General features: G+C 40.8%; 2 protein-coding genes across 3 annotated transcripts in view; one reads left to right on the forward strand and one right to left on the reverse strand.

Moving 5' to 3' along the window:
• The window catches only part of LOC306965782 (SH3 and PX domain-containing protein 2A-like), an 85,789-nt gene extending 78,311 nt beyond the window's left edge, over positions 1–7,478 (forward strand). For both annotated transcript variants that reach the window (XM_079560333.1, XM_079560334.1), the window contains 5 exons: positions 3,078–3,195; positions 3,465–3,793; positions 4,437–4,486; positions 4,575–4,694; positions 4,764–7,478. In XM_079560333.1, the coding sequence (XP_079416459.1) occupies positions 3,078–3,195; positions 3,465–3,793; positions 4,437–4,486; positions 4,575–4,694; positions 4,764–6,665 (2,519 nt within the window). In that variant the 3' untranslated portion in view covers positions 6,666–7,478. The remainder of the gene's footprint in view (positions 1–3,077; positions 3,196–3,464; positions 3,794–4,436; positions 4,487–4,574; positions 4,695–4,763) is intronic.
• Positions 7,479–17,040: 9,562 nt separating this feature from the next.
• Positions 17,041–26,110, reverse strand: part of LOC306965786 (E3 ubiquitin-protein ligase NEURL1-like) — a 36,200-nt gene continuing 27,130 nt past the window's right edge. Inside the window, exons 4-6 of the mRNA XM_079560342.1 lie at positions 24,596–25,294; positions 18,842–19,000; positions 17,041–17,656 (exon numbers count right to left, since the gene is read on the reverse strand). Coding sequence (XP_079416468.1) covers positions 17,418–17,656; positions 18,842–19,000; positions 24,596–25,294 — 1,097 coding nt within the window. The 3' untranslated portion in view covers positions 17,041–17,417. The remainder of the gene's footprint in view (positions 17,657–18,841; positions 19,001–24,595; positions 25,295–26,110) is intronic.

Below are 26,110 nucleotides of genomic sequence, written 5' to 3' on the forward strand. Positions count from 1 at the left end.
ACTCTCACGAACAATTAATGGGTAAAAAAAACGCAACATGCTATGACACCTGCAGTGGCGCTTATGGCCTCTTGGGGCACGAGTTACTTAGTACTGCTTTAACGTGGGATGGGTAATGTTTGCTCGCCATATGTGACAAGTACAGACTGTAAAGAGATGTTAGAACATAGTTTAGTTTTCCATAAAAATGTCTAATACCAAGAGGTGAGATCAAAACAAATTATTGATCCTGCTCAAATTACGAAAGCTTTCCGTATTGCGAACCATGTCACCAAATTTCTTTAAGAAATAACAATTCATCAAAAGTACTGTACATGTAGCTGTGTTATTCACTGCAGACTGATCCATTTAAAATAACATACTTTTGCTGTGTCGCACATTTCCTTCAAAGTGAAACAATGCTCCAACATTCTTGTTAATATGAGTAGGATAATTGCTGTTATTTGGTTCCAGAGATGGATGTTCTTATCAAGGCCAAGGCCCTTTTTTGTCACGTAAGACGGTATTGGACATCTGACAGGCGCGAGGATAGGCTATTGAGTTCAGCCCAGACTTTGTGCTTGGCAGGCGTTCCTAGAAAACCTCTCTGGACTGGAGCTGTTTCCACCCGGGGCCTTTTGCTCGAGAAAAAAAAAAAAGAAAGAAAAGAAAAACATGACTGATGTTTTGCTGACTGCACAGAACTCCTTTATAACTGTGATGCCGGCGATGCATGTTGTGGTTAGCATAGCATCTGATTCAGAGTTTCCCTTCACTGCACCAGTGGAGATTGTTTGAAAGAGGCTGGTCGGAGAAAAGCGTTCCACCAGCCGGAACACGAAGAGGCCGGAAGATGAAAAAATTAAAGTGCACTAAAATATTCTGTGCCCATGCAGCAGACCGGAGTTTTGCTGGTATAAGGGAAATGCCATCCCACACACTTTCTGATCCAAGACAAATGGACTCTGTCTTAAAGGGCCCATTTTATGCCTTTTTTCAGCTTGTCAATCATATTATATTATTTATATATTGTTCCCTGATGAAAACGTACCTGGATTTTGTTTTTGTATTCTTATTATATTTTACCAGAAGATTTTTTTTTCACCATTGTGGTTCATTTTAAATAGCCCAAATAATGCCTAGTATGGTCCCTTTTAAAGAAATGTGGCGTTATGTGTACAAACTGGTTAGGGAAGCTTGAAGTCAGGCGCCACACTTTCAGCTCCTCTGGGCTTTGAAGGCAGCTCTTCTGGGCGAGCTGTCTGTGTTTACCCAGGAATTGGCAGTAATGACAGGAAATGGTGTCTTTGCGCTGCCCCTTTGGCCTTGGGGGAATGTGTAAATCAGCATGTGCTCGATTATGCACTGAGTTGGGGGGGTGCTCACTGTCACCAGGCCAAGGACAATGTTTCAACGTCTCGCCGTAATGAGCAGCATATCAGAGGAAACGACAGAAATGCACATGATAGAAATCACACATGCCAGTACAATGGTGTAAATGAGATAACTAAATTATTAATTTACTTTAAAGGAACAGGCCACCGTTTTTACATGCTGATAAATGTTCTTACCTGAGCTTAGACGACAGACTTAAACTGTCTGGTCTTTGTGCGTGCGCTCAGTCACGCAAAAAGACCAAAGATGTTGCTAGCATTTAGCCTCTCCCAGCCTATTTCTATGAAGCCAAACGGGGACGAAGTTAGAAGCGACCAAACTTTTCCACGTTTTCCCTATTTAAATACGTTTACGTGAGCCTTTACACGATCCAAGTCTATTAATTTTCACAAAATAAAACATGTTAATTTTCTAAGCGGATAAAAAGAGGTACTATATTGTAAGGTGTAATAACACCTTAGGTGCACTTCGATGTCCGCGCAGTAATATCTTCACTTTTACACATGTTTAATTTTGTGTTACTATACTTGGATTATGTAACTACCCACGTAACCATATTTAAATAGGGAAAACGTGGAAGAGCTTGGTTGCTTCTAACCTCACCCCCGTTTGGGTCCATAGGAATATGCTGGGGGAAGCTAAATGCTAACAACCAGACAGGTACGCATCAACTCGTCTAAGCTCAGGTAAGAACATATCTCCGTATGGAAAAACAGTGTCCCGTTCCTTTAAGATATTTCTGCACAGTGTTATTCCTGGATTGCACTGACCAGGTGGAATTTTACACTCAGAAAAGTGCTGATTTCAGCTCAGTTGTTATGCAGGGCCATTATGTAATATTCAAATTGAATAAAATATGTTTAAAGTATTTATTAGGTTTCTGAACTGAAATATGAGGACTAATCTGAGATCAAAGCTACACCTCAATGCTCTGCAATATGGTGCAACACATCCCATCCTATAAAAAGTGTTTTTTGTATTTGGTGTAAAATAGTAAAGAGGAAGAAATTTCAAATGTATTTTTTATGTTTTTGCTCAGACCCAGTTTTGTTGAGGTTTTTTGCTGACTTCATAAATCCTTTCTTCTTATCCTCTCTCCCTTTTGGCTCTTCCCACTTCCCCAGTACTGCAATGCATTATTAAACTGTGCACAACATAGCCTTTTTAAAATGTCAAGCATAGTAATGCATGACCTCAGCATATTAAAAACAAATATACTTTATACTGACCTGTAAGTGATCTGCAACATCCATGACCATCTATAGTTTCATGTCTTTATTTAATATATAGCATATCCGATACAGCCAGGTTATTTATTACATGTATCTACTCGGTTATAAAGTGCATTTGGTTTCATAAAATTTTACTGGCAAAACTGATGCAAAAGTGCTCACCAAGGAGCCGTTTATAGACAGCACATTTCCTGCCCCAGCTGCTGCCAGGAAGAACAATCCCTCATTGTACAGTCATATGAGATACAATATCACTTCCCAATATACACCATGAAATTAGTACCAATAAATCTAAATGTAAAATGTGTATATTATCCCAAATCAGTTAATTTTTTTTTCCATTACCCAATTCAGCGCATCATTTATCTGGGATTAAATTCACCTGTTAATGTCATTTTTGCATGAATATAAAATCTTATCAGATATGGTGTATAGAATTTTACTTTTTTTTTTTTTTTGCACTCTTGACAGAAGAGAAGTACATCACGGTGCAGCCGTACTCCAGCCAGGGCAAGGATGAAATTGCTTTTGAGAAAGGGGTCATAGTGGACGTGATTCAGAAAAATCTGGAAGGCTGGTGGTTTATCAGGTAAGTTCTAAACAACTTTGGGACAATTTTGTGTCTTGTTGCTTTGAACTGACACTTCCTATGCAGATTTGCCTTCAATGCTACATTTTTGCTGACAAATATAGTAAAGGTATCCCCTGTAAAATTGTATTAGATCATTTTATACATTTGACAATAAAATGTAGCTCTATGCTGTGGTTCTTCTCACAATATCACACTCTTTAGATTCTCAACCCCCATCTAATCTTATCACAGTATTAAATTAACTCTATGACTATTATTATTTGCAGATACCAGGATAAAGAAGGTTGGGCTCCAGCATCTTACCTGAAGAAAGTGAAAGATGACTTATCTCCACGTAAGAAACCAGTCACAGGGCCGGTGGAAATCATTGGGAACATCATGGAGATTAGCAACCTGCTCAACAAGAAGGCCTCCAGTGAGAAAGACATCCAAACCGACGGTGTCCTGGAGAGCCCCCAGGTGGCTAAGAAGGAGATCAGCCTCCCCATGCCCTGTCCTGAGACCAGCCCCAGTAACAGCCAACAAGAGGCAAAGACCAAACCTGAGCCTGCTTCACCAGCTGTAGCCCGCATCGCTCCTCATCGGGTGGAGATAGGTTGGTTATTACAACTTTTTTTTTTTTTATCAAAGAAATGCTCAATAACTGTTGGATTCAATTCCAAGTAAATTTAGGCCTTTGATACTGTGCCTACATTTATTCAGGCATTGCATTGCATTTATTCAGATTCCCAAAGAAAATGAAATTTGGAGGCAAAGAATCAAAACATATAAAATGCGAATATTAGACTATTGCATACTATTATGTGATTTTGTCCTTGGACAAGCCACTTTGCCCCATAGGCTCAAAAGTGAGCGTGAATGGTTGAGTGGAACCTTGATGTAAAATGCTGTGCGTGGCCATTTCAGATTGAAAAACACTGTATATTTGTTACGATTAACTATTTCTTTTTCAGTAAAAATGGAAAATCAGAGTGCGAATCAAATGCATTTTACAATACAATACAATTTTATCAATAAGGTGTACCGTTAAAGAACAACTCATTCCATCTGTTTGTTATTATTTTATTTATTCTTTACCTGAGGGCCTGGTAAATATGAGATCATTTCGGTATGTTCTTGGAAAAAAATATTTAATTCTTTAATTTGTGATACATTCATAACTTATAACTTATGTCTTTAACTTAAAGCTTGAACCTACTGAAATAAAGAACTTAAACAAAATACTTCTCCTCGACCAGGTTCACCTGTTCTAAGGCAAAAACCTCCCCCTCGAAGAGATGCTACGCTGGTATGAGTTTTATGTTCTAAAGTTTTTACCCACTGCATCAATAATGTAAAGTACTGTTTGCATAAATGCCTTTTCCATTTATATTAAGGGATTCCAGCTGCCCTCCCCACCAGAGGCCCCTACAGTTGAAGCTGAGTACTACACAATTGCAGATTTCCAGTCCTGTATTTCAGACGGCATCAGCTTCAATGGAGGACAGAAAGCAGAGGTAACACCCGTCCTTAATCAATGCATGAAATGCTCTTCTCAGTCGCATTAACACAGACTTTATTTTTAGGTTGTTGAAAAGAATTCTGGAGGCTGGTGGTATGTGCATATTGGAGAAAAGGAAGGATGGGCCCCTTGTTCCTACATCGACAAACGCAAAAAGCCAAACCTCAATCGCAGAACAAGCACACTGTGCCGCCCCAAAGTCCCACCTCCTGCTCCACCTGTCAAAAAGCAGGATTCAGTGGAGACTGCTCCTCCAAGCAGTCCTGGGTCCGAACCTCCAGAGTCCCCCGTCTCCCCAAGCAGACCTGTCTATGAAGAACCAGAGTACGACGTTCCTGCCATTGGAGATTTAGACCTCGAGTCGGAGTTTGAGTTTCTGAGGGGAGAAGGATCCTTGGTAGATACCAAAATGGAGGATATATCCTCAGACAGAGGATCTCAATTGTCTTCCAAACCTTCCCCAGCTTCATCCCTCCACAGCGCCTCCTTCAAGATGGGCGAGTCATTTGAGGATAGCCAAGAGGCCGAAGCTGAAAAGGAGTGCATCTATGAAAATGATGGCTTTTGGCCTTTTAGAGAGACCCCAGAACGACAGTGCAGTAGAGAATCCAACTCCTCCAAGACAAGTGTTTTGTCCGATTCAGGCAAGACCGCAACTAGCCACACTCCTTCACCAGGAGGATGGAGACCTGCAGGCAACAAACTCAAAATCGATTTAAATGGGAGTTCCTTTGCCAAATCAGAAGATGCGTCTAGCCCAAAATCTGCCGAGCCAACACCAAAGAGAGACCAAGAGGAGACAAAGTTATCCCCTTCCACAAAGGCGTCTGCGAAACTCAAACCGGTTGTGAGGCCTAAACCGCAAATGGCCAAATCCCCCAGCGCTGAAAAGATGGACATCAGTACTTTGAGAAGACAACTGCGTCCAACTGGGCAACTGAAAAATGGCAACAAAACATCCAAAGGGGAAGATTCCGAAACGGCTTCTGTGGTCTCATCAGAGGATTCCTTCTCTTCCCAAAGCACGTCCGATCTGTCGTCCAACTACTCTAAAGGAAGCCGGGGCGACTCGGATTTAGACGGGTGTACCCTATATCGCACAACAGATCCGTACGAGAAAGTCCAGGAGTCTGAAGTTAGCTTCCCAGCAGGAGTAGAAGTCGAAGTGCTGGAGAAACAAGAAAGCGGTTGGTGGTACATCCGTTGGGGCGACACTGAAGGCTGGGCTCCTACTTACTATCTGGAACCAGTTAGACCACACGATGATATAGCTGGGTCAGAATCAGATGGCACTCCCACCAAAAATCTGAGTAAGTCAAACAGTCTCGAGAAGAATGAGCAAAGAGTCCAAGCTCTGAACAACATCAACCAGAACTTGAAGAAAGCTACTCCACCAATCCCGTCTAAACCTCCCGGTGGGTTTGTGAAACCGTTGGGATTGTTCGGCGCATCCAAGAAGCAAAACAGCGCCAAGCAACAGCAGGTGGTAAGACCTCAGTCGGTCTTCATATCCGCCCCTATCATGGATGGTCCGAGCCCTGTTAGCTCCTTGAGAAGAAACGAGTCCCTGAATTCGACGGACCACCCACGTGCTAGCCCTACAGTGCGCCGCAACGCCTCATTTGGCACCGTACCTCGGAACATTACTCCAAATAACATCACACTTCCGAGCAGGTACAGGTCAGGAAATGGCAGCTCAGAATCTTTGGGGCACTGCGCTCCGAAAAACGCGCTGCCAATTTCGACAGTTAAACCAAAGCCGCACATCATCCACAATAATCTAAAAGATATTTATGTGTCTATTGCGGACTACCATGGCGACGAGGAGACCATGGGATTTCCTGAGGGCACAAGTTTGGAGGTTCTGGACAGGAATCCAAACGGTTGGTGGTACTGCAAAGTCCTGGACAATGGCCGACCAAGGAAAGGATGGGTCCCTTCAAATTACCTCGAGAAAAAGCACTAGCATGCATGTACGGAGCTGGGAGAACTCTTTAACATGCGTGTAAAGACTACTTTAACAGATTCATTTATTTTATGAAGACCATTAAATGTGTTAAATACGGATTCTGTTCCCGGTACCTGTGCCAAAGCGATCAGCCAGATCAGATTATGAGTGTTAAATGAAGTGGGACATCTGGTAAAGTTGAGTGTTGGTGATGGAGGGCCACAGAAGTTGTGTTGGAGTATGTTGGGACAAGCAGAAGACCAGAAAACCAGAAAGTGGGGAAGGATGCTTTCATTGGGCTAACCTTAACTTGAAATCAGATGTCTGAAAATGGTTTTATGTACAACTTTTTAAGTCAGTCTTTTTTATAAAGTTGTTAAGGCATTTAAAGCTTTCTGCATGTTTGAAAGGATCCAGTATACTGACTATGCCTAGGGCTGTTAAACAAAGCAATTTTCCTCTCCTTTTTTTTTTTTTAAGACATCTAAATGTTGCCAAAGCTTTTTGTGTTAGTCTCATGTGGCGCTTGTCTATTTGCATGTTTTTATATTCCTGTCCTTTATGTGATATATTTTACCCATTTATGCGTCCGCTATGAACGTAATGAAGCAAATTGAGCATCTTAAACTGTGGCAATATTTTCTTGTACAAACTACCAAACTTTTATTACCTTAATTCCAGCAACTATTTATTCTTAACTCTTCAATGACGTTAACTCATGAGAGAAAACTTTTAATAGTCAAAACTATATACTTTAATATTTTAAAATTTCTGCTGGGCAGTAAATTTGACACATTAATCTTTCGGCTGCTGCAGTATTGCGATGCTTGCTTTTGTTTCCTGTTAACTGTGTGACCAAAGATGTTAACAGAGGTGCCTAAAGAACCAAGTAAATAAATGCACTTTTGAACAATGCTATTGATATTCTTGGTTGATAATGTTAATCGTGATCATGATAATAATAGGCATATGTTTAACTGCTTATTTTGATTTTAGCCCCTCAAGAGTACCAGATTGTTTAGTTGCTTGCAAATGTATTTGTTTGTTTTAAAGAGCAGCTCTCAGCAGCCTTGCTCAGCTTTTCTACACCAGTGGTGTGCAAGTTTAGCAAACTTCATAAAACACAGATTCTATTAGCAATACACAGCCACACACACATACAGTAATTGTGCCACATTTTACATGAATGTGCCTCAGGATCTTCTGTTTCAGAACCGTCCAAAAAATGTATATGGGCATCAGTATTTCAAATTGACCCTAAAGGGCGAGACTATTGATATTGATATTTCAGTTTTCTATATATTATATTTAATTAGAGATTAACTCAGTTTATTGCAAAATCATTGTCTTTTGTTCTCAGACCTGTCCCTGTTTGTTGCAGGAGCCAAAAACCTCTTCTTCAGGACCTGCTTTATTGGAAGGAGTATGACTGAGTCATTCACACAAATACTTTGAGACATTTGATACCAAATTTCCTTACATGATTACAATAATAATTAAATAACATTATTGGCTTAGATGTTCTAGGTGTTTTAACATTAAGCATTTTAAAGGCAAAAACAGGTCGAAACAATATTTGAAAAATGTTTGGCCGTATGGATTATTTCATAGATAGACACTCCTTTCTCAGCCGGGTGATGATGAGACTAAATGGTCAAGAATTTGTAAATGCACCATAGTTAAATTCATGGTATGTTCTATTGTTCTATCTATTTGTTAATTTAATGGTCCTTGAATTAAAATTCAACCACTGCCTTTGAGCAAACGATTGGGAACAGTGCAGAGGATCTCCAAATCTTAGATTTGGATCTTGGTCTGGAGTACCAAGTGCTAACCACTCTGCCATGTGGCATGAGTGCATATTTCACTTTCAATATCACTGGTGTCTTCTGGGAACTATCATCGTTATTTCTTATATCCCTAAAGCTGTTCAGAGGTGTCCCTAACTGTAGATACAACAGTCCTCTGGGGAGAACGGGGGGTTTGTGTGGCTGTGGGGACAGTTGTTTATAAAGGATATTTAACAGCATATTATTGTCTGGGAAAAACCGAGTACATATGGTTGTGAAGTAATGTAAATTGAATGCAGAGAAAAGCTGCTCTTCATAATTTGTGTACATTCAATACAAACATATCTTTCTACACAATGGCAATACTGCTTGCTCTATTGCTCCAGCAGCTGGATGCAGTTAGTCAAATAAATTAGCACACTCTTGCTTTGCCTGACACCCCTTTTATTCTCTCTAACTATAAAGTGTTCCAGTTGGCTTTGATTGGCCTTGGCTTGAAATGCTAATGCTGTTTGCAAACCTGCACATTAGCTTTTGGTTCACTTGCCTGTCATTTTGTGGTCACTTGGCTGCCTAATTTAGCATTAACTGACAAAGCAAGACTCCATAATATTATCGCCATCAGCCATGGTCATAAAAATGGCCATTCAAAACAGCAGCGATATAATGTAGTTTCCAAACATTATGTTGAATCTGCGGATTGAAACATAATAAAATTGCCACCCACAGTGTTGCAACGTGAAAAACAGTCATAGCTCACTGCGCCTGCTGCACTTGGACTAATTAATGATCATCTTTGTGGTTAGTGCTGTGGTTATGGTCTGTCTACACCATCCAAAATAGTTTATTTCTTGTGCATATAGTCATGTGTGAGCACAAATCCCCAAACAGAGAGGGAAATAGAGGTTCTCATAATGGTAATTGTGCCTGCATGCAATTCATCCACTGCACTTTACTACTACTGCCTACTGAGGACCATGCCTGCAGTGAGGTAGATCTTTGTTTGTGTGTGTTTTGGGGGTATATCAACAAAACAAAAGCTGGTCCCAGCAAAAATATAGATAGGTATGTTGTAGGTTGGTAAAATGGTGACCTGAGTTCCCAGGGGAACCCAACAAGACACAGAAGGACACAGTTTGGACTGTCACACTCAAGAGGGGAGACTGCTAAACACAATGCCATCTTACCATACGTAAGTATAGATATTATGAATATGAGTAGGGCAAACATTTGATTAAGTATTCACTCTATATTTGTACAGTGGTATAGTCACTTCTACTTCTAATAATATCACGCAGTAGGTCCCAAACACTGTTCTCAATATTGTAGTTTTTTGAAACACATACAAAGCAGAATGCAAAAATAAAGTTTCAGCATTCACTATCAGTGTATAAATGATTTATGAAAATATTGAGGTTTACTGTAAGGGTAAATGTGTACTTTTTAGTCCCCGTAGGGGAATTATTCAAATGTTAAATCTTATTAATTGGAAATGGCTCCAAATCCCTCATGAATTTGATGATTTCTTCAAAACAATCAATATAACTCTTTTCTATCCTGTTAAAGGTATCCTCCGTGAAATAATCATTATCTCACTCAATCAGTTGGCAATTAAAATGCACTGAAGCTTATACTCTAACCTTTCCACTAACTGGAATTTCAAGTTTCACGCGCTGCTGTTCCCGCTGGTCGCCACTTGAGGGCAGCAGTACTCAGCCTCGTAGTCCACCAGCTTCAGCTTCTGCAGAGACGACCAATCAGCGCTAATTAGAGATTGCCTGGCAAAAGAAAGAATCAGTCCATTGATATTTTGAGCTATGAACAAAGTCCTACTTTTGGAACATAATTACATTTCTACTCACAGTTCCTCCCTCCTCGACGCTGCAAATCCCACACGTACCATAAAGATTTTACTTCAACCGTACACCAAAAAGCTTAAAGCGTTGCGTAGAACTGAGGAAAAAAACCGAGTCTGAAGGTTTTTAAAATTCACGATCAATTTAACGCATTTTTGAATACTAAAATGCTCGTCTGTAGCCAGTGTTCGGAATGGATATTTGGGGATAAAGAGCCCAGCCAGGTTCACGCATGGGCAGAAAGTTTGAGTGAAAGAAGACACGGGGGTGAACAACAAAATTCTGCACTAGTCGGTACAAAGAATCATCATGGAGTGGGTTTACATGAGCTCGAGTAACCTGGTTATTAGGCATATCCTGGTTATGACCGTATTCTGGATATGATGTTTACATGCGCATGCGTCGGAGAAACCAGGACACTCATATCCCTGTTTACTTGAGCAACTACAGTATCCTGGATATTTAGGCTCCAGAGAGGGGCGGAGCTAATGACGAATATGGTAAGGAGCTAAATACTTTTAGCAGTGTTGCTAATGCATAGGTTTTTCGGAAATTTTTGCAGGGACAACAACTAAGTACTTAAAACAGAAGAGTTCATTCCCAGCTTCAGCGACAGACATGAGAAATGAAAATAAATAAATAAATAATAATAAAATTGGTTTGATCCAAGAGTCCAATACAATGTTTTGTTAATATCTAGAAGATACACAGTTTTAAAAGCCAGGGCACCAGATAAAATGGCTGTCGGAACGTTTTTGCTCCTGCCATATTTGTTCAAAAGAATGTGTTTACAGAGTAACCAGGAAACTGTCGGAAGATCCCAGTGATAATATCCTGGTTTCTACCAACCAGGAACTGAAACCAGGATTCTGTGTTCAAATCAACCAGACAAAAACAGGAAACTTAAAATCCCCATTAATAACCAGGATACTTAAGTGCAGGTGAACGTACTCATGGTGGGCTCTACCTGTTTTCTGTATGCACATTCACTATACAGGTTTGGAGTGCCTCTCTGTACTGTGAACTGGGTAAAACTACTCTTTATTTTCTCAATTTTTGCACATGATTAAAACACATTTATGTATTGATGATTAAGTGAGATCCAAAAGGTCAGCAATCCTAAAATTACCCAGTACTGAGGACAACTTTAACTATTAATTTATCATTTATTTCCCAAGGAGTCATTTTCAGTCCTCCACGGCCTGAGCACTTTCTTGTGTTGGCCACGTCACTTGAATGCAGCTGTATAACTCTTTATATTATACTCGCACGTCCATTTGGACTGTGTGCAAAAGCATGAGACAGCGCTTTGCATTAAGCATGGCCCTGCGGGTAGTAAATAACAGACGATGTTTACTCAGGCCAAGTCCACATACCAGGCCGCTAAACACTCTCCCGGTGAGTTATGGCTGTTTACTAAAAGCCCTCGCCTTTGTTATTCATATCGTATAGGCTATACAGCTGCTGGATGTTACACAAGTCTTCAGCTGAGGAGGATCTGAGAGCATGTCTTTTGTTTCAATATTGTGCATGTAAACTTTACTCTCCCTCAAGTCTTCTACAGAGATTTTTTGGTGTGATATGAATGAATAAAGATGGTCTAAGCCTGCCATGACAAGTAGCCTACTGTAGTAGTCTCATGATTTGTTGAAGTGGTCTACTAGTGGCTGAAAATTGGACTACTTGGGCAGCAGTAGCAGCAGCAGAAATGACCTCTTTCTTGAAGTCTGGATCATTTCGATAATTTTTACAACCGTGACAGCTTATTAAGAGGTGGCACCATATATAGTCGGTAACATACACTACATAATAAAACATTACAGCTACTGTATGTTCATTTTTGGAAAAGTTATGGCTGATTTAATTATCTATCTTCATTACACATTGGGCCTCCTGCTGTGACACGGCTAACATTATTATATTGTATGAATGTTAAATGTATCTGTACAGTATACGATGCCTGGCACTCGAATCAGGAAGTGAAACTACTGGATATAGCACAACACCCCCTCGTTTAATTTTCTGTTGATCAAGATACTGTAATGAACACATCCAGGTTTTTGGTTTTCATTCACTTTTTTTTTTTATTATTCCAATACATTTAACAGATGCCGAAAGTAGCTTATGAATTCCAAACCTCTCCCCAACATCTTACCAATAATTGTCTCCTCACTGGTTTATTTAGACAACACATATTTGGTCACGTTTGAAAAAGCATGTCATTATAATTACGACCATATGGCTTCACTAAACAACACAGATTATTGTCAAACAGAATAACCAATAGACTCTTTGAAATACTGTATTTTCACATCTGGCTTCAGTGAAACTTAACCACAGACTTTGTCAAATATATACTTCTATTCTTATATAGATACAACAGGCCCACTTACAAAATAAGCAACATTGACAAAATAAATAATATCCATATGTACATAAGTGTGTGTTATTATCATGTGTGTTATAACAGTGATGGTTTGTATTGGATCTATAAAAGAGCAATTGAGTTTCCCCGTCTAATGCGGCCCAACAGTATGGCTTTAGTTAAATGTCTGTTTCTCAACAGCGGCAGTATTCCGGAGGTTATCCCTGCAGCAAATATGAGTCTGGCCCATACACACTTTCACAGAAGCATTGGGGTAAACCTGTGTCAGGGGAGCGGCACAAAAGAAGCAACTTTTCCGCCAGGAAGTGCACCAGAGTTCACTTCAAGAGGACCAAGTGTGAATGTGCCCTTAGCAGGATACACAAAATGGCCAGTATTGACAGACATTGACACTCATAGTTGCTCTCTATGGCTTTAAGTCCGTGTTCCAGAGAATCGAACAGTGAACTTCCTTTCTACAACCAGCATATACATCCTTTTGCTCTGAAGATGAATTTGAGAACAAAGAAATGCCCGCAACACAGGCAGGTAGTCCAAAATTTGGGACAATATTATCAATCGGGATGGGCAAACTAATGCCTGTGGGCCACACTGGGTCTATCTAGCCCTTCAATCCGGCCCACAAAACATGAAACCAGGATTTTCCAGTGCCCGTTGCAAGGCGCTCCACCAACAAGCTCCAAGAGGGTTAAAATAAGGCCAGGCCAAAATGGGACACTTGACAGATGCTTACCTCGCAATGGCTACCACCCAGGCTACTGCAGGTGGCAGTAGGCACAAGGCAAGTGACAGAGTTCAGTTTGGAGAGGCAGAGGAATGTTATTCTTTTGAAATATGTATAATAAGGGAGATTTACGGGACAGTAATAGGGTAAAATACGGTTTCCTGGCCAAAACGGGATACGTGACATCAATGATCTGATCCTCATGGCAAGTTCAAAAACCCAATGTGGCCCGTGCATCAAAGATTTTGCCCATAACTGGCCAATGATGTAGTGTACAATCAAAGTGCTTTTGTGAATGTGGTGCTGTTGTTTGGTCTGTCACCAAACAAACCTTTCCCATCCCTGCCCTTTGAAGGACTGTTTTGTCTGTCTTACATTCTAGAAGTCGAACGATATAGGGTTTTCTCAGGCCGATGCCGTTTTCTGGGGATTCTTATTGACCAATGCCAATATTTTTCCAAATGTCTGGTCTGTAATCCTGTAAAAACATAAATACTTGGCCACTCCACTACTTAAGGTGGTTCAATCATAGTTTCTGTCTCAGTTTTGATTAGTAATTTGATTTTCGCGGTTACATTTTCCAGGTACTGCGCTTCAAAATGACACGCAGCATGTACATATTGACAGAGGTTTAGTGAAACTTGTATTTAACAAACCTGTAGCTAACCAATTTTCAGTTATGTTTCTCTATTCGCATTTTAAAGCCCTGACTTCGCTCTTTCCAATGCATAAAACAGGAAGTCTCAATTTCTTTCGGTCCCAAAGTTGTCGACTTTTTCCTGCGTTAGATCAGCCTATAGCCAATCGTGTAAAATCCCCAAATATCGTACCGATATCTCGGCCGGCCGATATATCGGTTAACCTCAATTACATTCAATACCGCCACAAAGGGTCACACAATAAGATAAATCATTTCGGTAATGGAGGAGCGTCTTACATGAAAACCTATGCACACTTGCTAGGGCACTCCCCCCCCCCCCCCACCATAAAAAGACACTGGCAGTTTATTGTATTATAGATTAGAGTTGTTTGAATACCCCAGGATGAAAAGCTCTCACCGTGGTACTGCATAATCCCAGCAAGTCTCTAAAAATACCACGTTTTTCTTAACAAGTCAAAGCAGTCCATAATGCATGAGATTAGTGGGGTCCTTGGAGTTTGCTTTTAGAAGCACTCAGTCACCGAAATGCTAATGCAATTGTCGCAAATACGAGAGCTACAGCCTTGTCGCTAACAAGTTCATGCGCGCATTACTCAGTGTGTGGAAATATGCAGATGTAGCTTTTCTAGTTGAACGTACACGTAAAGGAGTTTGTAATTCGAATGAGTGAAGTGATTTGTCAGCCTGGCGCCGCCCGGATGGTTCCGTTCAATCAGACGTCTCAATTACACAAGTTCAGTGCAGTCGGAGCGCCGCTGTAGCAGTGCGTGTCACTCGCTCTCAGTCACGCAGGAGTTTTCCATTGTAGACAAGGTTCTCAACACGTCAAAACATTTAAACAACTAAGTGCAGATGGAAGCTCGAGAACTTTTCTGCCCTAATATTCAGATTTGACATTATATCAGGTCCGACTCTAATAATTCAGCTTTCCTTTGGGCAAAGTTTGTGGAGAAAGTATTCACTGTTTGGCGTCCTTACGGGTGCGCATTTGATTGGCAAATGAACTGATATGCAACTTGTAAATGCCAGCGCATACATTAACCTTTGTTCCGTTCCAAGCTGTCCATATGCAAAACGGACATGTTGGTGCTATAAAATGTCACAAAGCGGACCCCGACATCACAGACCGGCCGCCGGACAATATTTTCTTAATAACTGAACACGCTGCGGATACAATACGTCTTAAAGTGACAGTACCCACATGTCCTGCGGCTCGGTCTTGATTATGTACAACCATCATGGCCTTTTCCACTTATCCTTACTTACTTTATTATTATTATTTATTATTATTTTTTTTTTTGCAGCTCTCATTTGAGGTGATGCTTGTGAAAAGTTTTGAGAACCTCCGCTCTATTCTCATCTATTATTTCCTGAATGAAGTTTCCTTGTATCAATTCCTCAAGAACTTCAAGATGCCACCTCTTCATATCACCCTCTTAACCACATGCGACATTCCGTTTTCTCTCTTTACACTATACATTTTCCTTTTTTCTCTGACCTTCTATGACTCCCCGACACTTTGCATTGTCTAATTTTTCTTGTAACGCCGAGGGAAAAGATGTGGCAAAAAAAAAAAAACACCAACAGACTTTGTACCTGTGTTTGTCATGAAGAAAATAGGTTACGCGAACTATTTATGCCCTCCCCAGAATAAGCGTAAAAAAAAAAAAACATCTAAGGAATATGTTGTGCTTCATATTAGAATGAGAATGTGGTGACATTGAAGTGTTACCTCTTACATACAATTTCCCTGGGACCGCTGGGTATTAAAAAAAAACTCCTTTGGTTTGGTTTTTTGGACAGCTTCATTCTTCAAAAGTGAGCTATCAGCAGCGGAATGGACTCCTATCCCGCAGTAAGTAGGACAGGCACCTCTTTAGATTACCATTCATCTCCGCACGCATTTACACTGCAGACAAAAGTGGGTCAAGGTGTGGGCTGGCCATCGGGAACAACGTATATATATATATATGTTTTTTTTCCCTGTAAGGGCTAAACTTTAGGGAACTGAATATGTAAGTGTCAAAGAGAGATTGATTTCCTGAGACAGACTGCGTATATACAAAGCTGACCATGTCTGCTCGGCTGACAGTGTTGTTGTCCAGCCTCCTGCTAACAAAACCAGGACAAGTCCACACAGTGTTCAAATCCAAGTCTGAGTTCTTAGTCAAAGCTAAGTGGCTGGGGGGAAAAAAAAGCATTATCTACAATTTTAAAGGTCACAAAAAGTTCAAGTTTCAACACTCTGTACAAGCTTTAGTGCTGCATCAATAATCATTTCGTGGGCACCATGTGATTTTTCTCACCCTACCCAATTTAATGGTGATGTTTGTTTTATTGCAACACAAATTCATGAACAGAGTCAGTTATTTATCTGTTAATTCTACTTTTAGAAGATATTGGAGAGGTTTTATCAAATGAGTAGATATTTGTGGTACTCATAAGTCCCCATAAGTCTACAAGAGACAAAAGCTCTGTGTTAAAAGAAAAAAAAAAGAATACTTTTCAAACCTCTTAACCCCCACCTGAACAGAGCACATTTCCCCCAGTTTGGCTTTACCCAAATCTAAAAGCTTCTTGAAAAAAGTGTCAAATTAGCAACAAGAATGAGACAAAAACGAGTATGAAAATGCAATAAAAAAGCAACAAAAGAGTAACAGAAAAGTGACAAAAAACTGATGAAAAAGTGAAAAAAAATGGACAAAAAAAAGACAAAAATGTGTGACAAAAGGCGATGAAGATTAAAAAAGCAAAGTGGCGACAATGCGGCAAGGAAAATGTTTAGATGAGTTTGAACTGGAGAAAAAGCACTTGGTTAAAGCGGGGATTAAGAGGTTAAAGATTGTGTTTATTGCAACTTTCCTGAGACACCACATCTACTTGTCAAGGTACATTCTTAGGAAACATCAGAATTTTTCTTGTTTTGTTTTGTCAGTCAGATTATGTCACTACTTTTACGCTCATAGTATAAAGTACTTTTTAAACTGACTATTCAGATGACAGCCACTCTCTGTTACTCTGGTTGAGTAAAATGGTTTCAAAGTAATGGTACACCTACCTGAGCGCTATTATTAGATGCTCAACCCACCTCTGTTCCAAAATAACACTGCTTTCGCTGTATCCCAACCCCAAATCTAAGCTCAAATTACTGCTGCCGGTTACCATATCAAAGTCAGAGGAACTTGTTAATTAAAATACAAATATCATTATTGTCAAGTCGGCTTTGTCATCCCCTGTTATTCGTTGTAGTCTCAATAAATAACTGAAAACAAGTCCGCCACTGCCAGCTGCTTCTTAAAGTTCTCGAAAGGCTTCTTTGACACTACAGTGTTTAGCAGCGGCACACCGGGAGCTCACTTGCTGCGGTAGGTCTTGATAATGTCTTTGATTGTCCTCCTGCAGATGGGACAGCAGGCGTTGGACATCTTCTTGAGTTTGAGTCCGCAGGGGTAGCAGAGACACATATGTCCACAGGCGTACAGCACGGTGTCCACCACGTTCTCGTAGCAGATGGTGCACTCGTCGCTCCACGTGTTCGACGGGAAGGTGGGAGACTCGGACAGGCTGGAAAAAGGGGAGCTGGGAGTCGTACCTATATTTTTTTTAAAAAGGAAGAAAGAAATTAAATTATGTTTTTTTTTTTCATTCACAAAAGAAAAAAAAACCTCTAAACCTGTATTACAATTAATTATATGGTACTTGATTAGCGATTGCGAGATAATTTTTTAATCATCGTTTAAGGCGAGACACTGCAGGTGAATAGGGGGGAAAAAAGATATTAATTTGAAACTTTGGCAGGTTAATTACTGATAGAAATATGACACAAAAGTGTATTTCAACTTTTGGGTGATTTTCTGTTTTCATATCAAATTAAATTCCTCCTCCTACATGTTCCAGCCATGTCCTAATGTGTAGAATGAGCCCAGACTTGTTCACCACAATTGCCTCTAAAATCCTGCACTGTCACTCAATAAGGTGTTAATTCGGGTCTGAAGTGCCGTCATGCACGAGCTTAATATAGAACCTGCAGTTACACATAATACCTGAGGTGGCAGTAGTGAGTATAAAATGACAAACTTGCATCTAGTCCCTTTAATAAAATGGCCAAATTACATATATTTTCAGAAACAAAAACAATATAATGGATAGAGCCAGGTTGTTGAAATATTACTTAGTAAAAATGTTTCAGATTTGAGATATCTTGTTTAATTGTGAAAAATTCTAATTTCAAAACTCAATAAATCAGGCTAGGAATTATACATTAAAAAACCCTCTAAATAACCTTCATAATATTGTAAAAAAAAAAAAACAAGACTGGAAAGTTTGGAGTCTGTAGTAGTTTTGTGCAGAAAAAGTAATTATAAGGTCAGGTGATGAGATGTCATCATTTTAGTAAAAGTTGTGGAGACGCCGTAACGATAGAGCCACGTAAACAGCATTTTGAGATCTTTCCACTCTCTAACCTGGTTTGGAAAATGTTTGTTTACAGACCCCCTAAACGCCAGTTTCATATGGATGATATGTATGTTTGTGTTTAGTCCTGTGCTTTGTTAAGGGAGAAAGCTCGCTAAAAATCTCAACATCGACCACTTCAATCTTTTCACTAAAATATTGTTAGTTTTTGACATTTTCTGCCAGTGAGTATAATTGGTTACCAGCTTGAAAGTTTCATTAATATTTAAAGTGACTCTGGATTGTGTTCAAAAGGTCATACCTGAGACGGTTTTAATGACATTTCTCCCGTTCTAATTCAGTTCTTGATGACATGAGAACAAACCTGTCGAGGAGGAGAAGGCCGTGTTGTAGTTGGAGTTGAAACTCAAGTTCAGGGGTGAGTTGAGGTTACACTCCGAGTTGTACAGCAGTGTGGGGGTGTCGGGTGTGCAAGACGGAGAGCTGGGAACCGAGAACCCTCTGAGATCCGACATACCTGAGCCTGAAATGAAAAAAGATGCAAATTACTGGAGCTGCAGAATTAAGTGATTCCTTATATAATTTTGGCAATATAGTGTCCTCTGCAGTGAACAAAATATCCTCTTTCCATGTTGTCTTGTTTATAAACAGCAATAATAGTTCCCAGCTGGTGTAATTTGTCCCTGTTATATATCATACATCCCAATATTTCCTCTCAAGAGTCCAGTGAGTCATGAGGCTCATTATCAAAAACTACCATAACCATTTATCAGCATTCATTTTTATCCTGCAAACTAACCAGTAGAGAGACACTTGTTTAGATATGTCTAGATATGTTCTAAAATAAAAAAATATATAATACTGTATTTGTCAAAAAAAGAAAGAAAGGACAATCTATTATTTATGTTTTATAAAGATAATTCTTCAATCGTTCACTCTTACAAAGTGCATCATTTCTCTTGGGCCAACGTTCACACTCCTTTTGTCAGCATCTTGTCTTGTCTGTCACTCTCGGTTTTCACACAGACGGTGTTAGCTCCGAGCAGATGACTTGCGAATATGGACTGATTCAGGAGCTTGTGCGGTCTTGTCTGTGACGCCAAAGCCGACCCCCCCCCCCCCTGAAAAATTACCCATATCTCCCCTGGGTAAGACACAACCCTGTGCACTGAGAAGGTCTTTATTGTTCTGTTTTTGTCCTGATTTGCTCCTTATTGGCTTCTTTTTGCATATTGGCCCTCGGTTTGGGATATTTGAGTCAAATTCGAATCTTGTTGACAGACCTAAAGCATGATTGTTTACATCTCGCCCTTCAACTGACCGCGGCAAAAATTGATTTGGCACCGCCAGCTGTCCAGGTGTCAAATATTCTGAAACAGTTAATTAACATCCAAGTCCATTTCCTAGGCCAACTATTCATACAAAAGCAATTTGGTGGGAGCAAGAACCGCAGATGGTGCACAGTGAAAACAACATCATGTGAAATGACCTTTTAATGAAAAAAGAAAAGCGTTGTGTGGTTTATCCTTTGCAATCGGTTGTATACAATAAGTTGCATAACGCTGGCATTATGTGATGTTAGCTGGTCCACTGTTCTGAAGGCTGATGTCATTCAAGCGCTGGAGGCCTGGTCACAGCCTACATAAACAAACCATAGACGCTTTCTTTTGAAACAAGCAATATGTTGTTGAGGAAAGCAACAACAGAAAAAAAGTCTTACGGCTTATTCATCGTCATTTCTTGGACTAAACAAATAGATTATGTAAACATACAAGTAGGGTTGCGTGATTATATAAAACAATAATAATCACAATTATTTTAGTAATAATTGAAATCACGATTTTTGAAACGATAATTTGTTGCCTTTAAAATTTCTTTAAAATAAAAGAGGAAGAAAAAAGCAAAATATTTGCTTTGGACAGTTAAGGTAAAAAAAAAAGGTCAAATTATATTAAATTTGGTACCGTTTCTAAACCAATCCTCTAATAGAGACATCCCTGGCTCACCTGCCCCCTGCAGGCCAGCCCTCACACCTGCCCAAGCAAACCAAGCTGCGCGGCCTGATGACATCGTCAGACGGCTCTGTTTGTTTATGTCGAACCAAACAATCGTCCCAGTGGCATGAAATAATACGAGTTTGCTTGGAGCTGCGTTTGTGAGATCTGCTCCTTAAGAAGAGTTTTAGACTTTTCTGCAACAACAAGCCCTGGGCAAAGGATATAGAGGCTTCTAAACTTCGGTTCTCCTTTCAGCAAAAGGTGGGCACTTATCAGTAGCGTTATCTCAAGAGCTCCGTATAAAAATCATTATTATTATAGTATTATTTCCACAGCAAATGCAACAGTTCATCACGCTTTGCTGGTAGTTCAGCCGATCAGCCGCAATCACACAAACGCAGGAGGGACTTTCTGCGCTTTGGATGGACAAGCGGGAGGGCATCCTCAATATTAATTTTTTTCTCGATTCACCGTTTTTGTAATCGTCTACTGTAATAATGGGAATTGAATTGAACATACAAGGTCAAAAACAACACTTTGAGCAATATTTGAATTAGGTTTAACAGGTCAGTGTCAGTTTGCGTTTAATTCAGTCTCTTTTAGAAATAGCATGGCAAACAAACAGGGTGTACCCCAGGGATTAGGGCTTTCCCCTATTTTATATAGTCATGTTTTATATCAACAACTCTGAATAAAACAAGCTCAATATGATGTAATATAACAAATAGTAATTTTAGTGGAGGTGGAAGTAGTAGTAGTGGCAGCAGCACCTTCGATTTCTATGTTATTGTGTGCTTGGTGTTGGCTGGAGCATTTATTTTATACAACAGACATTTTCTTCCTCTCACACTCCCAGCTATATTCGAAAACAAATGATCCCGATGTTTTCTTTAAGTTTCAGATTACCATTTTGCTGTTAGCTCAACCATCAAATTATCTGGGTTGTGTTGCTGAGGCGTGCACTTTTCCACTTATGTTGTGTAGCAGATAATGGCCTTTTTGTCATTTATGCCCAACATTTGTGAGCGGGTCCTTTCCATTACCTACTTAACATGCCCTTTGTGCTAGTGCAGCTGTTAGCAAATGTCCTGGTCAACTCTAATGAGGCAGAATAGATAACCTTCAGTTCTATTCACGCACGCTTTCATCCCGTTAGCGTTATGAATTTATTGCAGCGATCACTGACGAAGAATGTCCTTAGCTATGCAGCGCCACTATAGATATGTACAGTATGCACAATGGTATTTACTGTGGCTGTCTGCACTTGGTTAACTGATATAGGCTCCTCTACTATGTGCTGCAGGCCGTTCTTTGTTCCGTGAGTTTGGAAGCAGTCAGGTGTGAGATTTTGAGAACTCAATTTTAAAGTTAATGCTCACACAAAATGGGAAGAGAATGTTTCTGGATAAAGGTTTATAAAGCACTCTAAGAGACAAACATCAGTAATATATAACTACAAATGAAAAACAGACCTCTCTTTCATTTCATTGTTGGAACCAAAACATTGGTGAGTGGAGTGGTCAATATGGGTGAGAGAGACCAGTGTGGGCCTATGCAATTGGGGTGAGATTGAACTGTTACCTGGTTTCCTTGTTTTTACACTGTTTCATTTTCAGACTCAGATTTTTTCTGACGCCTTGTGAGGTGACTAATGCGATACTGAGTGATACAAAAATAAATTGACCTGAATTGTTGAGCCAAACCTTAGTTGAGATGTGTTACTCGTAAACGCCTACCTTCTGCATGTTTGTTTAATGCTTTTTACGTTTTACTCCAAGTCTCCACTTAACCATGATTTGAGAAACAGCAGCAGCAGCAGCAGCAGCATCAGCAGCAGCAGCAGCAGCAGCAGCAGGTAAACTCTCTGGCGATCCTCCTCACATATAACACGATATTGGTCGCCGATCATGCACCGTATGATACGTGACAGAATGACCATGTTGTAACCCGCACATTCCCATCTGTTCCATCTCGCAGCTTCATCACAGACTGTCACTTGCTTCAGTGGCACAACGTTACCCGGGCAACACGTGGCGCATAGCATGTGGAGAGTGGGTGGGGCATACGTCACCGATAACCTCCCACAGCTGGAGCGGGTAATGACTCTAGGAACACAGGGAACCCAAGGATCTGGTGAGGAGCTGTGCTAGATACAAGTCCACTGGTTTCGGCTCAAGTTTAGTTTAGTTTAATTTTCTTTTTTTTTTCAAAAGACAGGAACATTAACTTCAGTAAGAAGGACAAGCACTGCACATTATATATGTCTCAATAACAGCTATTTCCAGTTAGGATAAAGTAATGAGAAAACATTACTGAACTGTTGATGGATAAACTTACACCCACTGTTACCTACTGTATTCTTGCAGTAACTGACACTGTAAGAGGATATCGAGAAACTTTTGTGTCTTCTTAAAAAGACCATTACATCAAAGATAATAAAGATTAGTAGGCAAAGAGAAAAAAATCTAAAGCAGACCATCAGCCATCTAGTTGAACTGAATCGATTACGAACAGGAAAACTGGACTGGCTGAAGGACTGACACTAGAATGAGGGAACTGTGGGTGGAAAAATAGCACATATGCAAAAAGGCTGATGTGATTGCGTTTTAATAATGCATACGGAGAGCTTCGTGAGGAAAAGCCAGGCCCCCTCCAGACACAGAGCAGCAGCAGCAGCAGCAGCAGCAGAAGCAGAGAGCCCACGCATGATAGAAATAACCTCCTCAACCTCAGCACCGGCAGCACACAGAAAACTGCAAACAAACAACTTACAATGTGCAATCTTCTTCATAATCTCTGTTTAGTCATTGTTCATTTATATAGTGTGCTATTAGTGTGTTATTAAGTGTACTGTGTTGGAGCATCCGAAGTGAAGTCTGTCAGTTTGTGTCTCTATTTATCTTATATGTATGTCCCTCATCTAAGGCTCACAGGCAGTAACATACAATCTAACAGAACATGAATAAAAAATGAATCAGAAATAGAGAGCAAAACCCCCTGAAATGTTGAATTTGACGAACATAGCTCAAGGTACAACATACAGTACATTCCAGCCATCCCGTAGTTCTGGATCCAAACACAGCTACGAATAACTCGACTATAGTTTCAGCTGATCTGGCGCAATATCGCTCTGTGAAATCTGCCGGTGTCAGAGAGAAACCCCCGAGATACAAAAACGACATTTATATGCGCAGTGTGGGAGCAGAATACAAAAACACAAAAGCTCAATTTGATTTAACACAAAAAAAAAAAGTCCAAATGTTGTACTCCTGTGATTTAGCGGCAGAACCTCCCACTTTGGGCCAAACGAGGATTACGCGCCTTCTTTGGGAAGTGAAAGCAACAAATGACATCCACTAAAGCCTTTCTGAATAAGCAATTATTTGTTGATCCGTGAAAATAATGTGATGAAACTACAGGTAATCCGGATGATATCAGCTTATTGGCATTTCCATTGCTTAAATGGAATTCCTATTTCTATGCAATAATAGTAAGGCCTTTAATCTTATATCTTTCTATGTGATGATGGGGATGTCTAAAATACAAACAGCACTGGGGATCATTGGATCAGCGCAGAGAGACAAGCGCTGTGCAATGCATTTAAACCTGTGTTTTGAAGAAATGCATGTTGTGTATAGAGATTATCGAATATATTTATCAAGGTTTTTGGAATTCAAGATACCAACCCTGCTTTTCTTGTGTGCAAAATGCACCATATGACCATCCGAAAGCATGGATTTGTGCCGTAAAAACTTTTCTAACCTCTTCTTTGTTTTACCTCGGTTAAACAGCTTTGAGGTTGTCCACGGTTAAAGAAGTTAAATAAACCTGCTTATTCCAACCACAATCACACACATAATAGAGGAAAGAAGGGTGGTCTGTCTAAACCAAGGGCACGGCAGTAGGCACCGCTGGCAGCAGAGGCTGAACTGCCAACACTGAGGTTATTACAGTGGGATACACCTGATCATTACTGGCTTAAGAAAAACTAAGCTGGCAAACCATAACACCTCCTACTTTCCTTTTGAACGCAAGACAAGGGAGCTCTTCTTAGTTACTCAGCCTGTCAATCTTAGACATGTCAAAATTAAAGTGACTTTTCTGAATGAACACACACTCACCTAATATCCTGAGTTGCCAGATAGTGCCGTGCAGCCCGAAGAACATCCACAGTGGCCTGGAGTTGTCCACGCACAGCTGCATCCCTGCGCTCACCCCGTTATGGCTCATGAGCACCTCCCCCTCCACGTTCACCGAGAACCCCAGAATGTCACCCCCGTGCAGCGGCGCCCCCACCCTGCACACAGCCCAGAATTCCTTGCGGTCCACCAGCGATTCAGGGCTAGAGGGCAGGTCACTGGGCCTCAGGGTGCTCGGATCGCACGACGTCACCCCGTAGGAGAGCGCCCCCGGTCGTGCCACACCCGCCTTCGCCACCTTCAGATAAACTGTCTCCGTGCATCTCAGCGGCCGGCTGGTGAAGACTAGCGTGCGCTCTTCCCCGCGTTGATCCAGCCTCGCCACCGTGTGCTTGTCCAAAGCCGTAGCGTGTATTCCGTGGACCGCGTGGAAATGCAAGTCCATGTCCAAATGCGGGGGGAGCAGGGAGCACTGCTGGGAATTCTGGGAGTTTTGGGGGACGTGGCAGGAGCTGGAGCTGATTGCCGGGTCCTCCTCGGAGTCTTCCTCGCCGTGCCGCTGTAGGCTGAGGTCACACAGGCTGACGGACAGGCGGGGGTCCTCTCTGGAGCGCTGGATGGAGGCCCGGTGGGTGGCGTACGTACGGGGGCGAAGACTGTCCACCGAGACCATCTCACTGTCTGCGGAGAACATGGAAAAAACACTGATTATAACTTTGAGAACATTGCACAAAACAATTGATTGGACATTGAGTTTAGGTTGAGTGCCATTACGAAGTCCCTGGACTCTTTCCTCCAACTACTACTACAAAAAGGTTGTAAAGTCAGAACAAAACAAGAACCAGGAAACACAATCAAATTAGTCCAGTGCTCTGGTCTCTGCATTGGCTTCCTGTCACTCAGATAATGCAATTTCATGGTTTAGCACCAAAGCACATCTCTGACACGTTAGAGCCATATGAACCATCTCGGGCCCTGAGAACTTCAGGGATTCTGGTGGTTCCCAGAGTCAGGACTAAACACAGTGAGGCTGCGTTTCAGTTTCAGTTTTATGCTGCTAAAATCTGGAACAATCTTCATGAGGATGTGAGAAACGCCTCAACTCTAACAATGTTCAAACCCAGGCTGAAAACAGTACTTTTTACTTTGATTTTTGGATTGATGTTGTCTATTTTCTTGTAAATTGGGGGACCATGGCCGACAATGGCTGAAATGTTCACATGGATTTGGGGACCAGTCACAGAACGAGGAGGGACAGCAAGGCGATGACGCGCTATTCAACATACGGAAGCTTGTAGCTTGTTTACAGATAAATAAAAAATAAAAAAAGGTTATTTACGGATCCAACATGACAGCAGCGACGCAACGCTATATTATGATCAAGCTTCAGACCATGTTCTAAATAGTTTAGCTTGAAAGTTTACAATGGGTTTGTCATCGGATACAATTGATTCGATTGGCTATGTGCAGACGCATATGATAGACATTCGTAGCGCA

Source organism: Gobius niger, assembly GCF_951799975.1.
Source record: "Gobius niger genome assembly, chromosome: 7".
NCBI lineage: Eukaryota > Metazoa > Chordata > Actinopteri > Gobiiformes > Gobiidae > Gobius > Gobius niger.